We start from the raw sequence: 19,033 nt of genomic DNA, 5'->3' as shown, positions 1-19,033 counted from the left end.
TCATTCAAGGATTCGCGAAACACAAGACACATTTTAGCTCATATTACGAGCACTTCTACACTACTGCTAAGTTATATTTCTACAGGGGTTCACGGTGGCTAAGTGGGTAAGACGCTGGCTCGCTAGCCTGGAAGTCGGGTGTTCCATCCCTGCATTGGCCGAGAAAGTTCATCCAGGTTTTCTGGCGTGGTCCCCCCTTGTCTGTGATGCAGAACGGAGGGCCTGACAAGGTCAGCTGTTTAGTCGTTGGGATGGGACGAAAAACCTAGGTCCCGTGTAGATATTGGCGTGCACGTAGAAGATCCCTTGACAGTCGGAATTCGATATAAGAGTAGGATGTAGTGCCGCTGTCCGGGCAAAATTTCCCTCATAGTACACTGTATGTCCGTCTTCATTAGCCCAGTAGGACGTAAAACCCCATTTCATTTACATTGCAACAGAAAGTAAATAGTGATTAACGTGTTTAAATGTCATTAAATGAATTTAAATAAGTCTATTATTTAAATTGTTTAAAATGATTTTCTAGTATGCCGAAGGTAGAACCGTTTATATTCTTTATTTTCATCGTGTCTAACGGGGGTAACTCTGTATATTATGGAAATTTTAACGTTTTAAAATAATATGGTAGTATAGGCAGGGCTGAATTTAAATGAATAGAGGCCCTAGGCTATTCCGCTAATGGGGCCCCTCCCACCCCCAAACTCGCGACCAGAGGAAGCAGAAAGTGTATTTTCAACACAATTGAGCAAAACCAACGATGATGACTACAGTGGGTGTAGGAAAAGCTTATGACAGTGTCAAATATATTCTACACCTTGGCCGAAATCTTGACAGCCTAGGCTTCAGCTTGCTTAGCCTATAGGTAAGTCCGGGACTGAGTGTGAATTTTAAATTTTAAACTAGTCGCCAAAACACAACAATTTATTCAGTTGTTCAAATGATCGCACGGCATTCTTTTCATTTCTGTATTTTGTAGAGAGAGAGAGATAGAGAGAGAGAGAGAGAGATATGTATATTTTAACGTCCACTCGACACAAACCACGCCAGTTGACTCAATGACAGAACTTATGATACAACGCGCACGCGCCAACTGCTATGTGAATATGTCAGCTATATAGTTTACCTGAACTCTAACCCGTGTTTAATCCACGCGCATCTGAAAGATCTCGTTCACGTTATTTCATTAATTGGAACTCCATATTTTGCAATTGACAGATTCTGAATTCCGATGGGATTCGCGTTCGTTGGCAAATTAAAAAATTTCACCCGAAATGTCCGGTACCGCGTTCACGTGCATTATTAGTCAAAATATGACTTAAAATCACAGGCTTTTGTAGGGATTAAAATACAACTTCTTAATATTGCTTAGCTATACTACAATAACAACAAAGTGTATCACCCGCCATAGTGTTTTGACTCGTTGAAGACAATAGAGACTTTTGGCAAGCATAAATTCCCGCGTGTGACGTCATCGATGTGTGTGTATTTCTCATACGTGATGCGGCACAAACAAATGTTCCGTATAACATCGTCGCCTTTTTACCGTCTTTTTGCTACTTTTAGACGCTGAAATGTTGTGCCATGGCGTTTTTATGAATCTATGTGTATCCTAGAACACGAAGGTATATTTTTGATGTGATTGAAACAATGATAAAGACTTAAATTTAAACATTATTTTTGGTGAGTTTTTCTCTGAATTTTCATATTTTTCCTGTCTGCCTGCCCGTCTGCATGCTAGTTGATCTACGTGCTAAATTTAAGGAGGCTGGACCTTGCAAATCTGTAAATGATGTGATTCTATGGTAAAGGGGTATAAACTTTCTGAAATCATACATTCGAGTCGAAGTCGAAGGTTTTTAATAAGATTCGACATATAATTTTATTTAATAGCTCAGCGACTGTCCAGCGACTTTACTCCGACCAGGAATTTGTAAGTTAGACACTTGACTAGTACTGATGGTGATCTTGGTAGATCACTGCCATCATGCTGTAATAGAACTAAGCTTAGCTCAGCTACTCATACGTAAGCGGCGCGAAAATCTGCCAAAACTCTAAAACTACATTGACGCAACGTATCACATGACGATACGGATGGGAAAAATTCTGCTTGCCAAAAGTCTCTATTTCGTCTGCTATCATCTCACAATACTCGCTAGTTCTAACACTTAAACACTTAAATTGGTCATGTTTTTAATTACATGTTTTAATTTAATTACATTTTCATTAAGTGAGAAAAATATGGTTTTCTTTTGTAATTCATAACTGTATGATTATATTTATAAACAATGTATTTATATGTCTGTAAATAATTTTTAACAGGAAATAGATTTAGATACTAAACAGCAAAAAAACGTCAGTACGATTTCAAAATCAGAGAGGCTGTAGAAAGTCCCGAGTAACTCTGGTGTTGTGGACACGGGCGTTGTCATGCTGGAAAATGTGGTTTCGATGACGTGCGAAATGTGGTATGAGAGCTTGATCGATCTAGCAAACTGCTGTGATGCCGCCTCCTCTCCCTGGACCAAGATTTTGGAACACCTCAGGACCCACTCTCTGGTTCAGGCCGATTCCACCCCAAACCATTATGCTTGGACCTCCCCATGACACATTGGTCAGAATAACGCTGGCCACGTCGGTGCCATATTCTGGTCCTGCCATCTGCAATTGATACGCAATACTGGCTCTCATCCGTGAACAGAACAGTTCTCCATTGTCCGTGTCGCCAGTTCTGGTGTTGTTAGGCAAACTATAGACGTTCACGTCGATAGCGAGGGGTGTGGATAGGTCCACGGTAAGGTCTACGGCAATGGATGTTCTTTCTGGTGAGACATCGGGGCACTGCATTGGTACTGATGGGTCTTCCGAGTGTTCCCACTGTCTGACGTGCTGTCCCAGGTGCCTGTTTGAAGGGATTCTGCACGTGCTGTCACACAACATGGTGGTCGTGTCGCCTTGTGGTAACCTTTGGTCTACCAGTTCGGGGGCGATCATCCGTGTTGTTGGTGGCCCAAAACCGTTGCTGAAACCTGTAGATGGTCCGAACATTGACCTGGAAGTGATTGGCAACGGCTTTGGGCAGTGTGACCAGCGTTGAGTCTTCCTAGCGCCTGGTTCCTCTGAGCTGTCGTGAGTTGTTGCAAGCGGCTGGCGTTGTAGTGTGAATGATTCAACCAGGTATGGGGGTGCATTTTATAGGGCTGGATCCTGTGAACAGCATGTGCAACATGAGTTACATGAAAATCATGAAGAACAGAAGTTAGATTGCGTTTTGGAGAACATTTTCTGGGTTTAATTCTGTGTTTGGGAAGGAGCCTTATTGCCCAGGTAAAGTTGGAGATGTTGTCACAAAACAATAAAAACATTTGGCAAGTTTTATGCAATGCGTCTATTCAGAGTAACATACCAACCTGACGTTTCTTTTGCTGTTTAGTATATAAGCTCCGGCTTGTTTTCAGATCCCGTAATTAATTATTGTATCTTTATAATATGTAAATATTGATTGAATACATACTGTTAGAAAAGAAAAGTTCAGACGTTTACTTGGAACTAAGTAAATAAAACATGTTAGGGGATTATAGATAAATTTACAAAGATTAACGCTTTTGAATAAGAGATAATCGCAAGACCATTTAAATAGGTTAAGTTAACATCTCATGGGTATTATTTAATAAATACTATATTATGTAAAATAATGTGACATACTGAACTGTGATCAAGTTGCAAGATAACGATGACCATAAAAGAGACTTGCTACTGTCATGTTAAATTTAAAACAATTATTTTGAACAACAAAAATATCTATACTATATCACAGCTTTGAAATTTAACAAATTTAGTTGGGGGGGGGGGGGTGTCAGAAAATAAATACTTACTGAGGAACTTCCAATGTACTGTGCCTATTTATACATACATTATGCAAGAGCTAAATCTGCCTATTGCAGGTTTTTTTTAGGCCTGAAATGTTCTCAAAATTATTAATTAGACATTAATTAACTTATCCGGGCAATAATCAACTGTCGATGTCATCGCTAGCCTGTGATGTTTATTGGATTAGGTTCCGATTTGCTGTTCAACTTCCATTCATGATTTAATCATGAAATGGATAATCGAGCCTCTGTGTTTTATAGTACCGACTTTAGCAATGATAATCGAGGCTAGGCCAAAAATTCAATCGCTAAAATCTCGGTTCAGAGGGGATCAATTTGACTGAAATTTTCAGCAAATCCCCTTTACATTATCTAGTTTTTAACTATTATGGTGAGAACTGCCAGCTCTTTATCTAATCTCCCATAATGTATCTTTAAATGGCCAATTTATGGGGCAAATTAGTTAGTTCAAAAGCCTCTACATGGATACCTGCTTTCGAGAAACAGAAGACTGATAGAACTTATTCCACTAGGACTAGGCCTAGGCTGCATTTTTACAATGATGATTGATACATTCCTACGCGTGTTCTACGAATAATTCAAAATTGTGAAGAAAGGGCAGGGCTGACAATCCATGACAACTCGGACCATGGACAGTCGGACCAGTTGATAGACCACTCGGACCAGCAAAAAAGACCACTCGGACCAAAACAAAAGATTGCTCGGACCAATAATAAAGTGTTATTAATAAATTGATAATTGCGTTTGTATTAATATACATCTGTTTTCTTTGAAATAATAAAGTGTTGTGTACTTAACAGTGTTATTTTCTCATCATGGAGCACATCACAGAAAATCAATTAACAAAATATCGACAATTGTGATTAATTCGTATGTACATGTACTCACCTGTGTTACGAGCTAATCAAATTGGTGAAGCACATCAAAGAAAAACAATTCAATTTTAACTGGAGTGATTGGAGTAATGTCAAAGCGCTGATATTGTTTATGAACACTTAAAATGTATACTTCATTATACCAACCTGTCCACAATATATTTGATGTATTGGACGTTGAATCTACGGGTCCAGCTATGTGGTTTTTACTGCGAGCACTTCGCTTTTCCACATAAAGCCAGCGAATTCTTTTCCCCCACGGGTTTTTTTTCAATCCGCCCTGATGACGCCAAACATCAGTCAGTTGGACCTCCTATTTTAACTTTATTAAGACAAAGGGAGAAGATGACCCGCCCTCTCTTCTCACGACAGCGAATTTATAAGTGTGCTTTAAGAAACTTTGGAATCCGAGGACCTTTTTTTATTATTTTGTGTTTTTAACAATTTTCAAGTGTAAATAATTTAATAAAATCAACCTGTCCATAATATCATATTCATTGTATTTGACGTTAAATCTGTAATAAACAACAACAACAACAACGATGAATCTTTAATAAACAACAACAAACAACAACATACTTCATTATCATTTGTCAAAATGTCAGATACGTGTATAGTTTGTGATTCCTTGCAAATAAAAATGGTGTCCGAAGGCAAGTTATAGCGTTACCAGAAAAGGCAGACTCGATCAATGCAAGGCAAACTTTTTAATCTCTGGAAATCGTATAATGAAAAGACCCCAAGCACCGACCAGCTATTAAACCAGCGGCTACCAGGCAGGATACGCCCACATTTTGCAAGAGATGGATAGAGAACAAACTAAAAACAAAAATGATTTTTTGTACAATCAGGGGCCATAATCCAGAAAGTTATGGCTGTGACAAAGTACTCTATAACTTTCATCAAATTGAACGATCATTTGGGTGCATAGAACTTATTGACCTAAGCTGCTTTTGATAATATATTATATAGACTTTTCAACTCTGTATATACTTCTGTTAAGGCATGAACCAGAGGCGGGTCCAAGGGCCCTCGCCCCCCCTCCCCCGTAATTTTCGACAGTGCCCTTTTTTATTGCTAAAAGTGCCTTTTCTCCGACCCAAATATGTCCGTTCCCAACCCGTTGCAGGGATCCCCCCCCCCCCTTTTCAAAATTCCTAGATCCGCCCCTGTGAACTGGCTATGATCTGTAATTAAACATGTAATTAATCCCATATGTCATTCACAAACTACATATGATCTGTGTATAAGCTCCACATGACTTCAAAGGAATAGGCACTGGTCAATAATCATTCCCTGTTTGTCGGGCGCTATATAATCAGGAGTTTGCTGACAGTTAGGCAGACGACTGGAGAGGAGGAGAGGCGACTAGAGCGGAGACGAGGCGCAGACGAGAGACCGGCGTATGGCCCCACCCGAGTTCAGTCGCTGCCTTGGCAGAGGGGCGGATTAGTGGATTTAATATAATTATGTACCGTCCTATGTGTTAATGTCGTTCCCGATGTAGTTTATTTCATGTTGTATCTATGTAACTGTTTGATATTCTGTTCCGCTGTAAATAAATCCTATACATGTATTTACTAAACTGTTCTCTGTTATCACTAAGATAGTGTTACATGGTCTGAAATGCGCAAATATCAAAAGGGACTGAGATATGTTTTAAGTTTCATCAAAATCGGATAAAAATGGTGACCTCAAGAGGGTCCCCAACCTTTGTATTACATACTTATACACAATTTGCGTACAATGAGCGGCCATTTTGTCGGGCAGTTTCATTTCGATTTTCCCGAAATTCGAATTCAATCTTCATTATGGTGGAATGGTGATATATCTAAACGGTTTTTAAAATCGAAAAAATAATTTTGACCTCTAGAGAAACCACAAGCTAAAAATGCAAGGGGCGGCCATTTTGTCCGACAGTTTTGGTCCGATTTTCCCGAAATTCGAACTCAACCATCATTAGTGTGTAACTGTGATATTTTCACACATTGATATACCAGATGTTTACACTATTTGCGTACAAGGGGCGGCCATTTTGTCCGACAGTTTTGGTCAGATTTTCACGAAATTCGAACTCAACCATCATTAGGGTGTAACGGTGATATACAAAAATGTTGGGTTTTTTTTAATCGGATACAAATTGTGACCTCTAGAGAGACCACAAGCTCAAAACGCGATTTTTCGTACACTCAGGGGCCATAATTCAGGAAGGTAAGATCCGATATGTACAAATATCGAAAGGAACCAAGATCTTTGGGATATAAACATGCATTCCAAGTTTCATCAAAATCGGATGAAAATTGTGATCTCTAATAGTAAGTGCAGGAGAACCGCATTACACGTAAAACAAAAATCTACAAGATAAACCTGCGGACAAGACAGAAAATAGACATTGCACCAAATAAACAAATATCCGGGGGCCAGCCGTAAGCGTCCACTGCGATGTACAATCCCTGGCCTGTGGTGACACAGACTTCACTCAAATTTGAAAACAATCAGGAATACAAATAAGAAAAACAGAAATAATGCGACCAATTTTGACAGTGGTCGTCTCCTAAATGGCGATAGTCTGCCAGTTGACGTCATGAGTTAGAACGTCAAACAATTTTAACAATAAGGGCGATAATCCGGATAGAATCTCGGAAAACGCTAAATATCTCCTAAATGGCGATAGTCTGCCAGTTGACGTCATGAGTTAGAACGTCAAACAATTTTAACAATAAGGGCGATAATCCGGATAGAATCTCGGAAAACGCTAAATATTAAGTTTAGTGAGCAAACAGGAGCAAAATCCGACAACGAGAACATCCTGCAGTACGAAGGGTTAAAACTCTACTCTAATAGTAAGTGCAGGAGGACCGCGCTACACGTAAAACAAAAATCTACAAGATAAACCTGCGGACAAGACAGAAAATAGACATTGCACCAAATAAACACATATCAAATCGAGTGAATGGACCCGGGGGCCAGCCGTAAGCGTCCACAACCACAACCTTGATATACCATATTTTCACACTACTTGCGTACAAGGGCGGCAATTTTGGTCCGATTTTCACGAAATCCGAACTCAATCATCATTAAGGTGTAACGGTGATATCCTAAAAAGGTTTTTTAAATCGGATAAAAATTGTGACCTCTAGAGGGACCACAAGCTCAAAACGCGATTTTTCGTACAATCAGGGACCATAATTCAGGAAGTTACGATCCGATATGCGCGAATATCGAAAGGAACCAAGATCTTAGGGTTATAAACATGCATTTCAAGTTTCATAAAAATCGGATAAAATTTGTGACCTTTATAGTGTTCACAAGCTAAAAACGTGATTTTTCGTACAACCAGGGACCATAATCCATGAAGTTATTGTCCGATACATGCCAATATCGAAAGGACCGAGATCTTTGGGAGATAGACCTATATTTCAAGTTTCTTCAAAATCGGATAAAAATTGTGACCTGTACAGTGTCCACAAACAAATTGTGGACGGACGGACAGGGGCGACGACAATATACGTGGGCGTATAAAAAGTGTGGGTCTATATATGGTCCGAGACTCCGATCGAGTAGATGAACCCGTACCTCACATCAAGTAAGAAGGCATGTTATTTACCTGTAGCCTACTTGCCTGTAAATTATTTCAATTGTTAAGTACCTGTTACCTTGATTACTATGTGATGGATAATGGCCGAAGACTGTCCATTATGTAATTAGAAAGAACAACTGAGGGGCGCGAGCCCCGAAGTTTTTTTTTTTTGTTTTTTTTGTATTTACATAATGGACAGTCTGAGGCTATTATCAAACTTAAAACATAGCACCATAGAGATGCAATAATGGATAGTTTTCTAAAACAACAAGCCATAAAATAATGGATATATTCTTAAAACACCATGCACATGCTCATAAATGCATGTGACAAAACACTCCAGTCATACAATGCAAGCATACACAGACAGTCCAAAATATTGGACGAGACGACATGTTTATAACACAGTCGAAAACAAATATTAATAATGAAAGTATATGTGATAAGCATTTGGATACTGATTACATTGGTAATGTACTCGATATGGAGGATAATAGTGATTTAAATATTGATAATATTCTTAGTACTGTGGTTAATATGGCGGGTACTAGCCGTCCAAATTTTGATTTAAAATTTAATATATACTCTGATATAAGTGACAGGACACAAGATCAAAGGTACAAACCAATTCACGAAATTCAAACTCAACTGTCATTATGGTGTAACGGTGATATATTTGAACGTTTTTTAAAATCGAATAAAAAATGTGACTTATATAGGTTCCACAGGCTCAAAACGCGATTTTTTTTTGTTCAATCCGGGGCCATAATCCAGGAAGTTATTGTCCGATATGCACGCCAATATCGCAAGGAATCGAGATTTTTAGGCTATAAACACACATGTTCAGTTTCATCAAAATGGGCTAATAATTGTGGCCTCTAGTGTGTATAGTCAGGGGCCATAATCCATGAAGTTACGGTCCCATACAAGCTAATATCGAAAGGAAACGAGATCTTTGGGATATATACCTATATATCAAGTTATGACATGTACAGTGTCCACAAAGAAGGTGTGAAAATGTGGGCGTATAAAAACGTATCATCGATCTAGCACCCGATGCAACTGAGGTATACCCTATTCAATAAGCCTCTATGATTCAGTTCCACCCGGTTGGATAGGCGTTATATTATAATATAATAATATATATGATTGAGGTTGATCTATTGAGTAGGGTAGACTAATAATACCATAGCATTATGTACATGTATTATTAGCCAATCAGATTTGTCAGTTGCAAGGTCAAATCGGACATAGGCCTAAGTATTAAGATAATAGGCCTAAGTTGGTGTATTTTTAGACTGTGTTCGGCGGGGTAGGGTGTATGTGTGTGTGTGGGGGGGGGGGGGCACGCCCACTTTCTTTAATTTGACTGTCGATATTTCTTTTCCCTTTCTTTTTACAAAGTAACTGTTTTAATCAATAGTGCCAAACGGACAAGTGCCATATAACGGACGGATTTAAGTGGAATTCTTTATGTAGATAAACACGTGAAATCAACATTCGGTCATGTGACATTTCGGTAACTATGAGGTTTTAAAGTAATTTCATGTTCTGTAATTTAATTTGTTCAGAGAAGAAATTATCCCAAAATACATGTTTATTTTTCAGATAAGTGTCAAATATTGGTATTTAATAATGGACAGTTTTATAAATAATAGACGATTGTTTAAGAAAAGCGTACGTTCTCCTATATACTTTTTAAAAAAATCAAAGAGTGCCATTATATCTATGTTTTAAACTTTAATAATAAATAAATAACAATATATTTATTGTCAGTATTTTATTTTTAAAATGTCGGCTATCATTTCTGTGAAGACCTTGCTGAAAGAAGGTCTCTGAAATGACGTCAAAGTCAAGCTAAATATTGGTCTGAGTGGTCTTGTAATATAAAATAATTGGTCCGAGTGGTCTTTTGGGTTGGTTCGAGTGGTCTCTTTTTTGGTCCAAGTGGTCTATGAATTGGCACTAGTGGTCTTCGGCAACCAAATTTATTACAAAGCAACAACGAAGTGGCAATCAAAGTTTACATTATATTAAAACCTGGGTTCACAAGCTCTTAAACTTTTGAAAAATATGCTATGTTTTCATGAAAAGCATATACGAGGGTTGGCTAAGCCTGAAAAGGATAGATCAGTTGGGTTGAGACAAACCTTTGCCACAAACAAGTACAATCATTGACTAAATCGTAGACATAAGAACTGCAACTGTATTGTTATTATTGTCTTCGTGCCAGACCATCTTGTGAACTTACCCATTGAAATCACCAGAAATGGACAAACCAACTATAGGGCAGTCATCAAGTACCTGCAACTGAAACGACTTACCCAATACAAATACATGCCGACATGGTATTCACTTTAGGGGATGATGCTCCTTTCTATATTCCACGGTAAAGAAGCGGGCTTTGTAATTTAAGCGTGGCAGAGAAAGCATTGACCATGACACGCGCTCTGGAAAGCCATCAACAGCAATCATTCAATAAAACATTATCCGGCTGCATGACATGGGTGTTGTGAGCATCTCTCATGGGAGGGTTGCGCATATTATCACCAACGAGTTAGTAATGACAAACCGTTTCTGCATGATGGGTGCCAAAGCTCTTGACTACGGATCAGAGACGTGTCAGATTCCTGACGTCAATGAATAATCTGCGCCGTTTTGAAGCAGATCCTAATAATGTTTTAGTTAGTAACCATGGATGAGACCTGTTTCCAAAAATGATGACGCCATTTCAGCTGTGAACGACGTTATTGGGTGGCCGAAGAAAATTTCTTCATAACCGGCATCAAGGCCTTGCAACATCGTTGGCCAAAGTCTGTACACCTCGAAGGGCGATGTAGAAAAATGAATGGAAATCATCGAGTTTGTACAGGTATTCCACAGTAGGCTTAGAACTTATCTACAGCCCTTGCAAATCTCTGATCTACACACCTCTTGCCACATTGCCAATCATCTTTCCTCTCTCACGCTCGCGATTTGGTTCGTCATTCCATCATTTTGATCTGTAAATAATGATGATGCTTCATAGTAAAAGGTGACTTTGTTCTTTGAGGGGTCGCGGCCTGATGATAGTTTCTGGAATGGGGTCGCAACCAGAGGCGTGCTCGGTCGGTAGGCAATAGCCTACTCTGCCCTCATAAATGCAAAAACTAAAGAAACCGGAAATGTTTGATGACGCTCGAATCCGGTGAGATTTCCTACCAGGGTATGTGTGTGTGTATGGGTGTGTGGGTGTGTGTGTGTGTGTGTGACTATGTGCCCTCCGTTCCGAAAAGGTGCCCTCGAGTTACTTTAATTATTCAACGAAATGCACTAGTTCGCCTCCAAGTGTGCAGGAAAAGTTCCGTTTGAATCCAGTTAACACGATCTTGGGTATTGGAAAATTAAACAAATAATTTATGTGATGAAAAAATTTTCTTTTTGATATTTTGGCTTCTGGTGGTCACGGTTTTTGTTTTTTCCATTTGTTTGCTTGCTTAAAATTTCTTGTCAAAATCGCGTACATCTGATGGGCCCGACTAATCACCGGAATTAATTTACAATCACCGGAATTCACATATACTGGAATTAACCTCGAAAACCCCCGATTCCTCCCACAAAACTAATTTATTTTAAATGCATAATTCATTATAATAAATAACGAATAACTATTTTGATCTCTGCACGGGCCAGGTGAAGGCGCTGTAGGTGTAATTATTTGAAAGACTACCGGAATTCATTTCAAATATATGCATCATGATTATGATAACGTAGGGCGCGTCGAATTACCTAAAAACTCCAAAACAACACCCAGTAACTCCAAAAATGTTGACTGTGGAAACACAAAATAACAACTTAGTTGAGTTTAAGAAGCCACACTGCTTTGGGCCCAAATCGGAGGTTCATGAGAGATCGTGTATCTGATTTTTGTTGACAAGAAACTATGTATACTTTCGTTGCAATGTATTGTAATTAGTGATTGATTACTAGTTTATTAAAACAGTAATTATATGCATGAAACATATTATGGCAGGCTATATATAGTGCAATAAACAATTCAATATTATAGCTATATTTATTTATTTATAATTGCAAATTATGTCGATTGTCACTTTTGGTCATCGACATCGTGACAATTATTTGTTTCTGCTCAGAGTATTCTCATGTTATGATAGTTTATTGTGTTGTGATTGTATGTGATTTGTCACCTTTTACAATGACAATATTTAAATTTAATATGATTCGTAAATCCGATATTGATTACTATATATATTATTTTGCTGTATTCGTTACTCCTCGGTTTTATTGAAAATACAACTAACGAATTGGTAAATAGCCTTCGTAATTACAAAAACTGACTCGGAAGTCGTGATTTCTACTGGAGAACTGGGTTGGCTAAAATTATATCGAGTTCACGACATTATGACGTAACAACTAACAAGATGGCAGCCAAAGTTACAAAGTTGAACGTTTTGAACTGTAAATTATTTATTTGCAATTTGGAATGATTGGGTTTTTTAAAGCGGAAATTTCATATTTTTAAGTTATATTTTTAAAATTTATTAAAATAAAGCCTGAAAATACTAGATGGTATCCATAAACAGTCCTACCTTGTTAAAGAATAATCCTATTAATCCTATAATTCACTATTGCCAGCTGAGAAATTGGCAAAATTATCATTTTCCTCTTCAAATTCAAACGTTTGATTATATCTACTCCATGGTGGAGAATAGAAAACAAGGGAGGTAATTGGGGGGTAATTGTGTTATTATTTCCTGTGTAAATGAGATTTAAGTGTGAGAATGACACCTATGATTGTATAATTGTGAGTTGACAACCTATTGAGCAAAAGACATAGAAATAATTATGTTTTGACTTTCTTAGAAAATTTGAAATTCTCGCTTTAAAGTTGGGATGAGTTGTCTTCTAACTTGGGATGAGTTGTCTTTTGACTTGGGATGAGTTGTCTTTTGACTTGGGATGAGCTGTCTTTTGACTTAGGATGAGCTGTCTTTTATTGGGATGAGTTGTCTGGGATGAGCTGTCTTTTATTGGGATGAGTTGTCAGGTATTCTATGTTTGTTGTGGATGTGCGATGTGCATATCGATCTGAATACGTGATATATAGAATTTTACATATTGGGATACATTTTCTGAACAATGACAAGAAACACATTATACAGAAAACGAGAAAAATACCCGGCTTTCCATTTTGTACCGTACGGTCTATATCAATCAACAAAAATGTACCAGTAAATGTTAACGCCCACTTGGCACAAAGATTTTTTCGGGACTAACGTTCTACGGCTACGTTTCTTTGAATTTAAAATGTCTACATACCGTAGTAGGAATTAATTAGGCATATGCTAATAAGCTAATTGACCGTGCCGCTCATCGACAATTAGACTTTATCTAATTTTTCACTGCTTAATTAATGTACGATAAATTGTTAACTAAACCAATATAGACCATCAACGGTACATGTAGATATTTCCCAGCTTGAATTCGATTGAATTTAATTAAAAGAGACCCATCAAAAGATTGACCAATATTTAAAGTAGCTAAGTCTCTAACTCAATTTCATTCAAAATCTTCAACATTGAAAACACGATTTATTTGTCAAATTAAATCAACATTCATGTTGAGTGATCTTACTGGAAAAAGATGGGCTTTTGATATCTGATATTTAAGACAAAATAAACATTTTACCATTGGTACACGAATCATGTACCATAATGCGCTTCAGCCCCAGTTGTATCAAGAGACTCGAGGGACGAGGCTAGACACATTGCACCAAATCAAACCGCGTATGTAGATTGGAATAACCAGACGCTAGAAACTTGCACTCGCTTGAGACTGCTGGCTTATTTCGCCGAACATAACTGATTTGAAATTGGAGTAAAAACGGAAACCATTGAATGTAAATCAGTTTATATACATTCATATTACAATATTATATGCGTTGCAACCCACTTTTGTCAATTTCTAGGTCCCAAATGTTAGCGATTTAGCTCCTTTAAGGGTTACACTGGCTTGTTTATATCGTTTGCATTAGATGCCGAACGATGATAAATTTTCAATTCATCATATCTTTGTAAATACTGAACAGAACTGATACGTCTTTAGACTGATATTCCTTTTAGAGATTTAAATTTCACATGGTGATTAGCGGTTTTAATAATCCTTGAAGGGATAATGACAGCCATCGTCGATTTTCCCCCTTGTGCACCCCAAATATACCATGTATCCTTTCAAAAAATTTTGATGTTTATCTCCTTTATAGAAATATATTTTAAAATTACATGGATACCTTAATCACTTGTCTAATGAACTAGTCTGCAGACTAGAAACAAGTAGGCCCCAGTAGCAGCATTTGTGCTTGATATAGATTCCAATAATTTACATCAGGCTAGCTTTATAATAAACATAATATGTAGTGAAAATAATTTTATTTCAAAATAATATTGTATGTACAACCAAAATTTCAAAAAGATAACATAATATAGGTCTATACAACAAAATTATATTAGATCTCTATAAAACAGATCTTGTCTTACAAAAATAAATGTAAACAGTATAATAAACTCATTTGTTTTGAACATATCAATTTAATCATAAGCATAATACATGTATATTCAAAATATGGTTAATTCTTCAGAAATCTGTTGACCTGCAATAAATATTCACCCTCAACCATGACAGGAGCATTACTGCCTACTTTAAAAATACTTAAAAGTATATAAGCATATATCCTCTTAAAAAAAGTAGGGGATATTGAAATGCAAATTTTATACCTAAGCAGGTTGTGATATGATAAATAGTCATGGACACTTGACATGCTTTGAGAGTATGTTCACAGATGAAGAACTTATCGCCCCAACAGAACCACTGAGCTGCACATACGACACCCAATAGCGCCATACACGTGGGAGGGGTTCATTGTCAAATTTGACACTTCAAGGAAGGGTTGATGGAAACTGCCGCGTCCTGGTTTATCTATCCATGTTAGCATTCCTATCTGTTCTTGCATAAGATTTACTGTTTAGCGTATCTTTGCTTTAGTGTGTTACGTTTATTTTCATGGGGAGACGTGTTCGTCGACGTCAATGTCAACGGACAACACCGCAAGTATTGGCCTTTGCAATGCAAGGGGAGTGGGTCAGATTGCCCCAAATCGTGATTGGACGGTTGATTAGGAACATGCCACGACGAATTGCAGAATGTCTGAGGATTGGTGGAGCAATTACTCATTATTAAGACACACATCAAAAACGTCCATTTTCACTTTTGACAGTGTATCTCTTTGCGGGTGAAATGGGGCTGTCAGATAAGCCGCCCATATGTACTGTTTATGTTCATGTGTAGGCAATTGGCCTGTTATTAACATACACTGGTTACCTCTAATAAAAACAGCAGTGCATTTCCGCAGTTTTGTATTGTTTCTGAATATCCCCTACTTTTTTTTAAGAGTATTTGTGAAGAATCAATTTGAACATTGCTATCATAATTATATGTAGCAAACCATCCCACATAAATATTTACCACTATTATGGGCAGATACAACAAAAGTAAATGTATGTATTTATCTCTGACTGGACATAAACACTGGTCAACAGATTTATTAGAAAAAACACAAAGATGATTTACTCAGACAAAAATTCTAGTAATCAGGTTTACATATCCTATTTCAGTCTAAAGAACATTCATGGCAAGACCTTAACATTTTATGACAAACCAACTGTACATTCAGAACTATAATTTATTAAATGACAATCACTGATCTGTGGATGAATTTGTTTAGTTATTTTGACCACTTGTTGTATATGGTTTCACACTGCTGTTTTGTCATTATAAATATTCCCTTACATATTAACTTGGTTACTCGTTATTGGTATCATCTGTTTGATAAAGGCGATCAAACAAGCATGAAAATATTGCTTTCAATAAATCCCATGTTTGCTTTCAATACAGACTATAACAACATTTAACATGGTTATAAATGGAAATATTAATACAGCTTGTTAGTAGAGCAATCACTTGTTAGAAACTTACAACTAATGCATACTGGTGTTGGCATGATCGTTGTACATTGTAGATACAGAACATGTATAACAATTGACTCCAGTGTACATTAAATGATATGTAAATTAAAATCTCAAATCGTTGAAACATGTCTCCTTTTAAATTACTGCACAGCTAGAAGAGGATGTCTGGAATATAATAATTAAATCAGTTGAAATATGCAGAAACTTAGATAGGCTTGTCTGGCCACCTAACCCACCCCACCACCAGCAAAATCCTATGTGCTAGCTCTAAGATCAATGTTAACAAATACAGCTAAGCCCTTTTAAAAGTTTTAAAAAATTCATAGAGAACTCCACCCTGTTTTCACAAACTTCAAATGTCAAAATGTGATAACTCATAAAAAAGGTGTTTGAAACAGATTGGATGATAATTGGCTTTGGAATAAGAGGCATTTTTGTTTAACTAATTTAAATAATGTACATGTACATAAATTTCCTACAGATCAGATGATACCTTTGTCATTATACAATTTACAAGATTCTGCAAATTGAAATAAGAGCCATAACCCTAGAATTAATAAACGGTAATTGTTGAAGTTCAATAGGCTCCTTTTTCTTAGTCTCGGACACCCAAAACCTCCTGGGTAGAATATTTGTCTGAATGATAGAGACTACCTTTTTCTCACTTATGTAAACAACACATATAAATTTTAAACAGATCACATGTTAAATGTAGTCCGTAGAGTGTTCACAAGAAATTGTGGATGATGGATGGCCAGAGGTAACAACAATATAGACCACAATTCTATATTTAAGCTTTACTTTATTTGGTATGCTAGAGAATTCAGCAAATCTAGAAAATTATAGAAAATTCTATAATGAATCAACTAGTTTGTGTGGAAAATTATTGACCCACTCTGATTGCAAAAAAGCTAAGTTAAAACTAGGCATACTGTCTCTATATATACCTTGACCTATAAATGTTTAATGAGTGTAAATATGGAATATTATTTATTTTATAGTTAAATATGTATGTACAAATATAACCTATAAAATACAAGAGTACTTAGTTTCAAATCTGACATTCCTCACAATTTCTAATAATTCCATCCACTGTAAACAATTCCTTTCATAATCGTGTCAAGACTTTATAAGCCAAGTATTATGAAAATTAATACTTGTTTTACACAAAAGTTAATTAAAATCTCTGAGCCTGATTGGCATTTTCCACAGCTTAATCCATGCTAAAATGTACTCAAATTGTTTATTTAAAGATACATTATGTAAGATTTAGATAAAAAGCTAGTCGTTCGAAAATAAATAATGTAAAATGAATAATTTGAATGAACCGTATGCAATAATTGCAACCACCGTACTGGTTGTTCGAAGCTAAGTCTCACTCATTCATTTTTAAATTAAATCAAAATATGGCTGAACTGTTCTAATCTGTTTAATATCGGAGAACTCTGATGCCATCGAGAGTTGATTATGGCCTGGATCAGTTAATTAATGTCTAATAATTTAGATAACATTTCAGGCCTAAAGAAAGACTTGCAATAGGTAGATTTAGCTCTTGCATAATGTATGATTAACAAAATCAAAATATATAGACGGTAACTCATCTTCCAGCAGATTAAAAAGAGGTCCATCAAAAGATTTTAGCGAAGGTTACAGGCAAGTGCAGGCTTTTGCCCATATCCTGTGTACATGTATAACATCTGCAAAGGATCTTGAATGTTGATGAATTGTAATACAGAATGATTTTTGGTCTAATATTCCCATTAGAGATTCAAGTTTCACAATATTGTAGTTTACAAGGAATTCCTCAATCCCACAAATGACTTTCAGAGACTTTAAGGTCATACAAAAAAATATTCTGGTTCTCAGACATTCCTTGATGCTGGAGGGAGGTTTTTAATTTTGTCAAAGGATCATGTGGCTAATTGACTTGTCACAAACTTCACAATTCAAGGCACTACAATTATCTTATTGGGTTTATGTGAAATGAAATGGGGTTTCAGGTCATACTTTTCTGTAACGATACACTTCCAGAGGAAACATGAATGTGCGACAATTAATGAGACTTTTTATTTTTTTTTTTTTAAAAATAGAAACGGTGTGTTGACCCTTTTAAATATTGCAGAACCAGAATTTTTTTTTTTCATGGCCTAATGTTTGAATCTTTTTACCCGCAACATGGTGCTAATATCTTCAAATCACAAGGAAGATATTTTTCTGAATTGTATCAGATCTATCGAATCATAAATTGTGAGGAATATCAAAAATAAAAGCGTATTGACACCTTTTACTCATAGGCAATTGTAAAATCTCTTTCAACAAGCGGTTGCCATGCAAGACACGCCAACATTTTACAAGAGATGGACAGAGAATAAGCTAATAAAAAAGAAAAAAAAAGTGATTTTCCACACAATCAGCAGCCATAATCCAGGAAGTTATTGTCCGATATGCAGGAATATCGAAAGGAACCGATATCTTTGGGATATAAACATATATCTTAAGTTTCATTAAAATTGGATCAAAATTGTGACCCCTGGAGGGTCCACAACCTTAGTATTACATACTTTTATGAAATTTAAACATAATCATCATTATGGTGTAACAGTGATATATTTAAAAACGTTTTTTTTTTAAATCGGATAAAAATTGTGACCTCTAGAAACAAGCTAA

At 36.6% G+C, this 19,033-nt stretch overlaps 1 protein-coding gene across 2 annotated transcripts in view; it reads right to left on the bottom strand.

Moving 5' to 3' along the window:
* Positions 1-14,753: 14,753 nt before the first annotated feature.
* LOC126814461 (tetraspanin-5) overlaps positions 14,754-19,033 on the bottom strand; it is a 55,263-nt gene continuing 50,983 nt past the window's right edge. For both annotated transcript variants that reach the window (XM_050539607.2, XM_050539606.2), the window contains one exon: positions 14,754-16,531. Coding sequence is in view for 1 of the 2 variants with exons in the window: in XM_050539606.2 (XP_050395563.1) it covers positions 16,507-16,531 (25 nt within the window). In the remaining variant the exon portion in view is untranslated. The remainder of the gene's footprint in view (positions 16,532-19,033) is intronic.

Source organism: Patella vulgata, chromosome 3, assembly GCF_932274485.2.
Source record: "Patella vulgata chromosome 3, xgPatVulg1.2, whole genome shotgun sequence".
Lineage (NCBI taxonomy): Eukaryota > Metazoa > Mollusca > Gastropoda > Patellidae > Patella > Patella vulgata.
The sequence above is the reverse complement of the archived record's forward strand: the minus strand, read 5'-3'. Positions and strand labels throughout refer to the sequence as shown.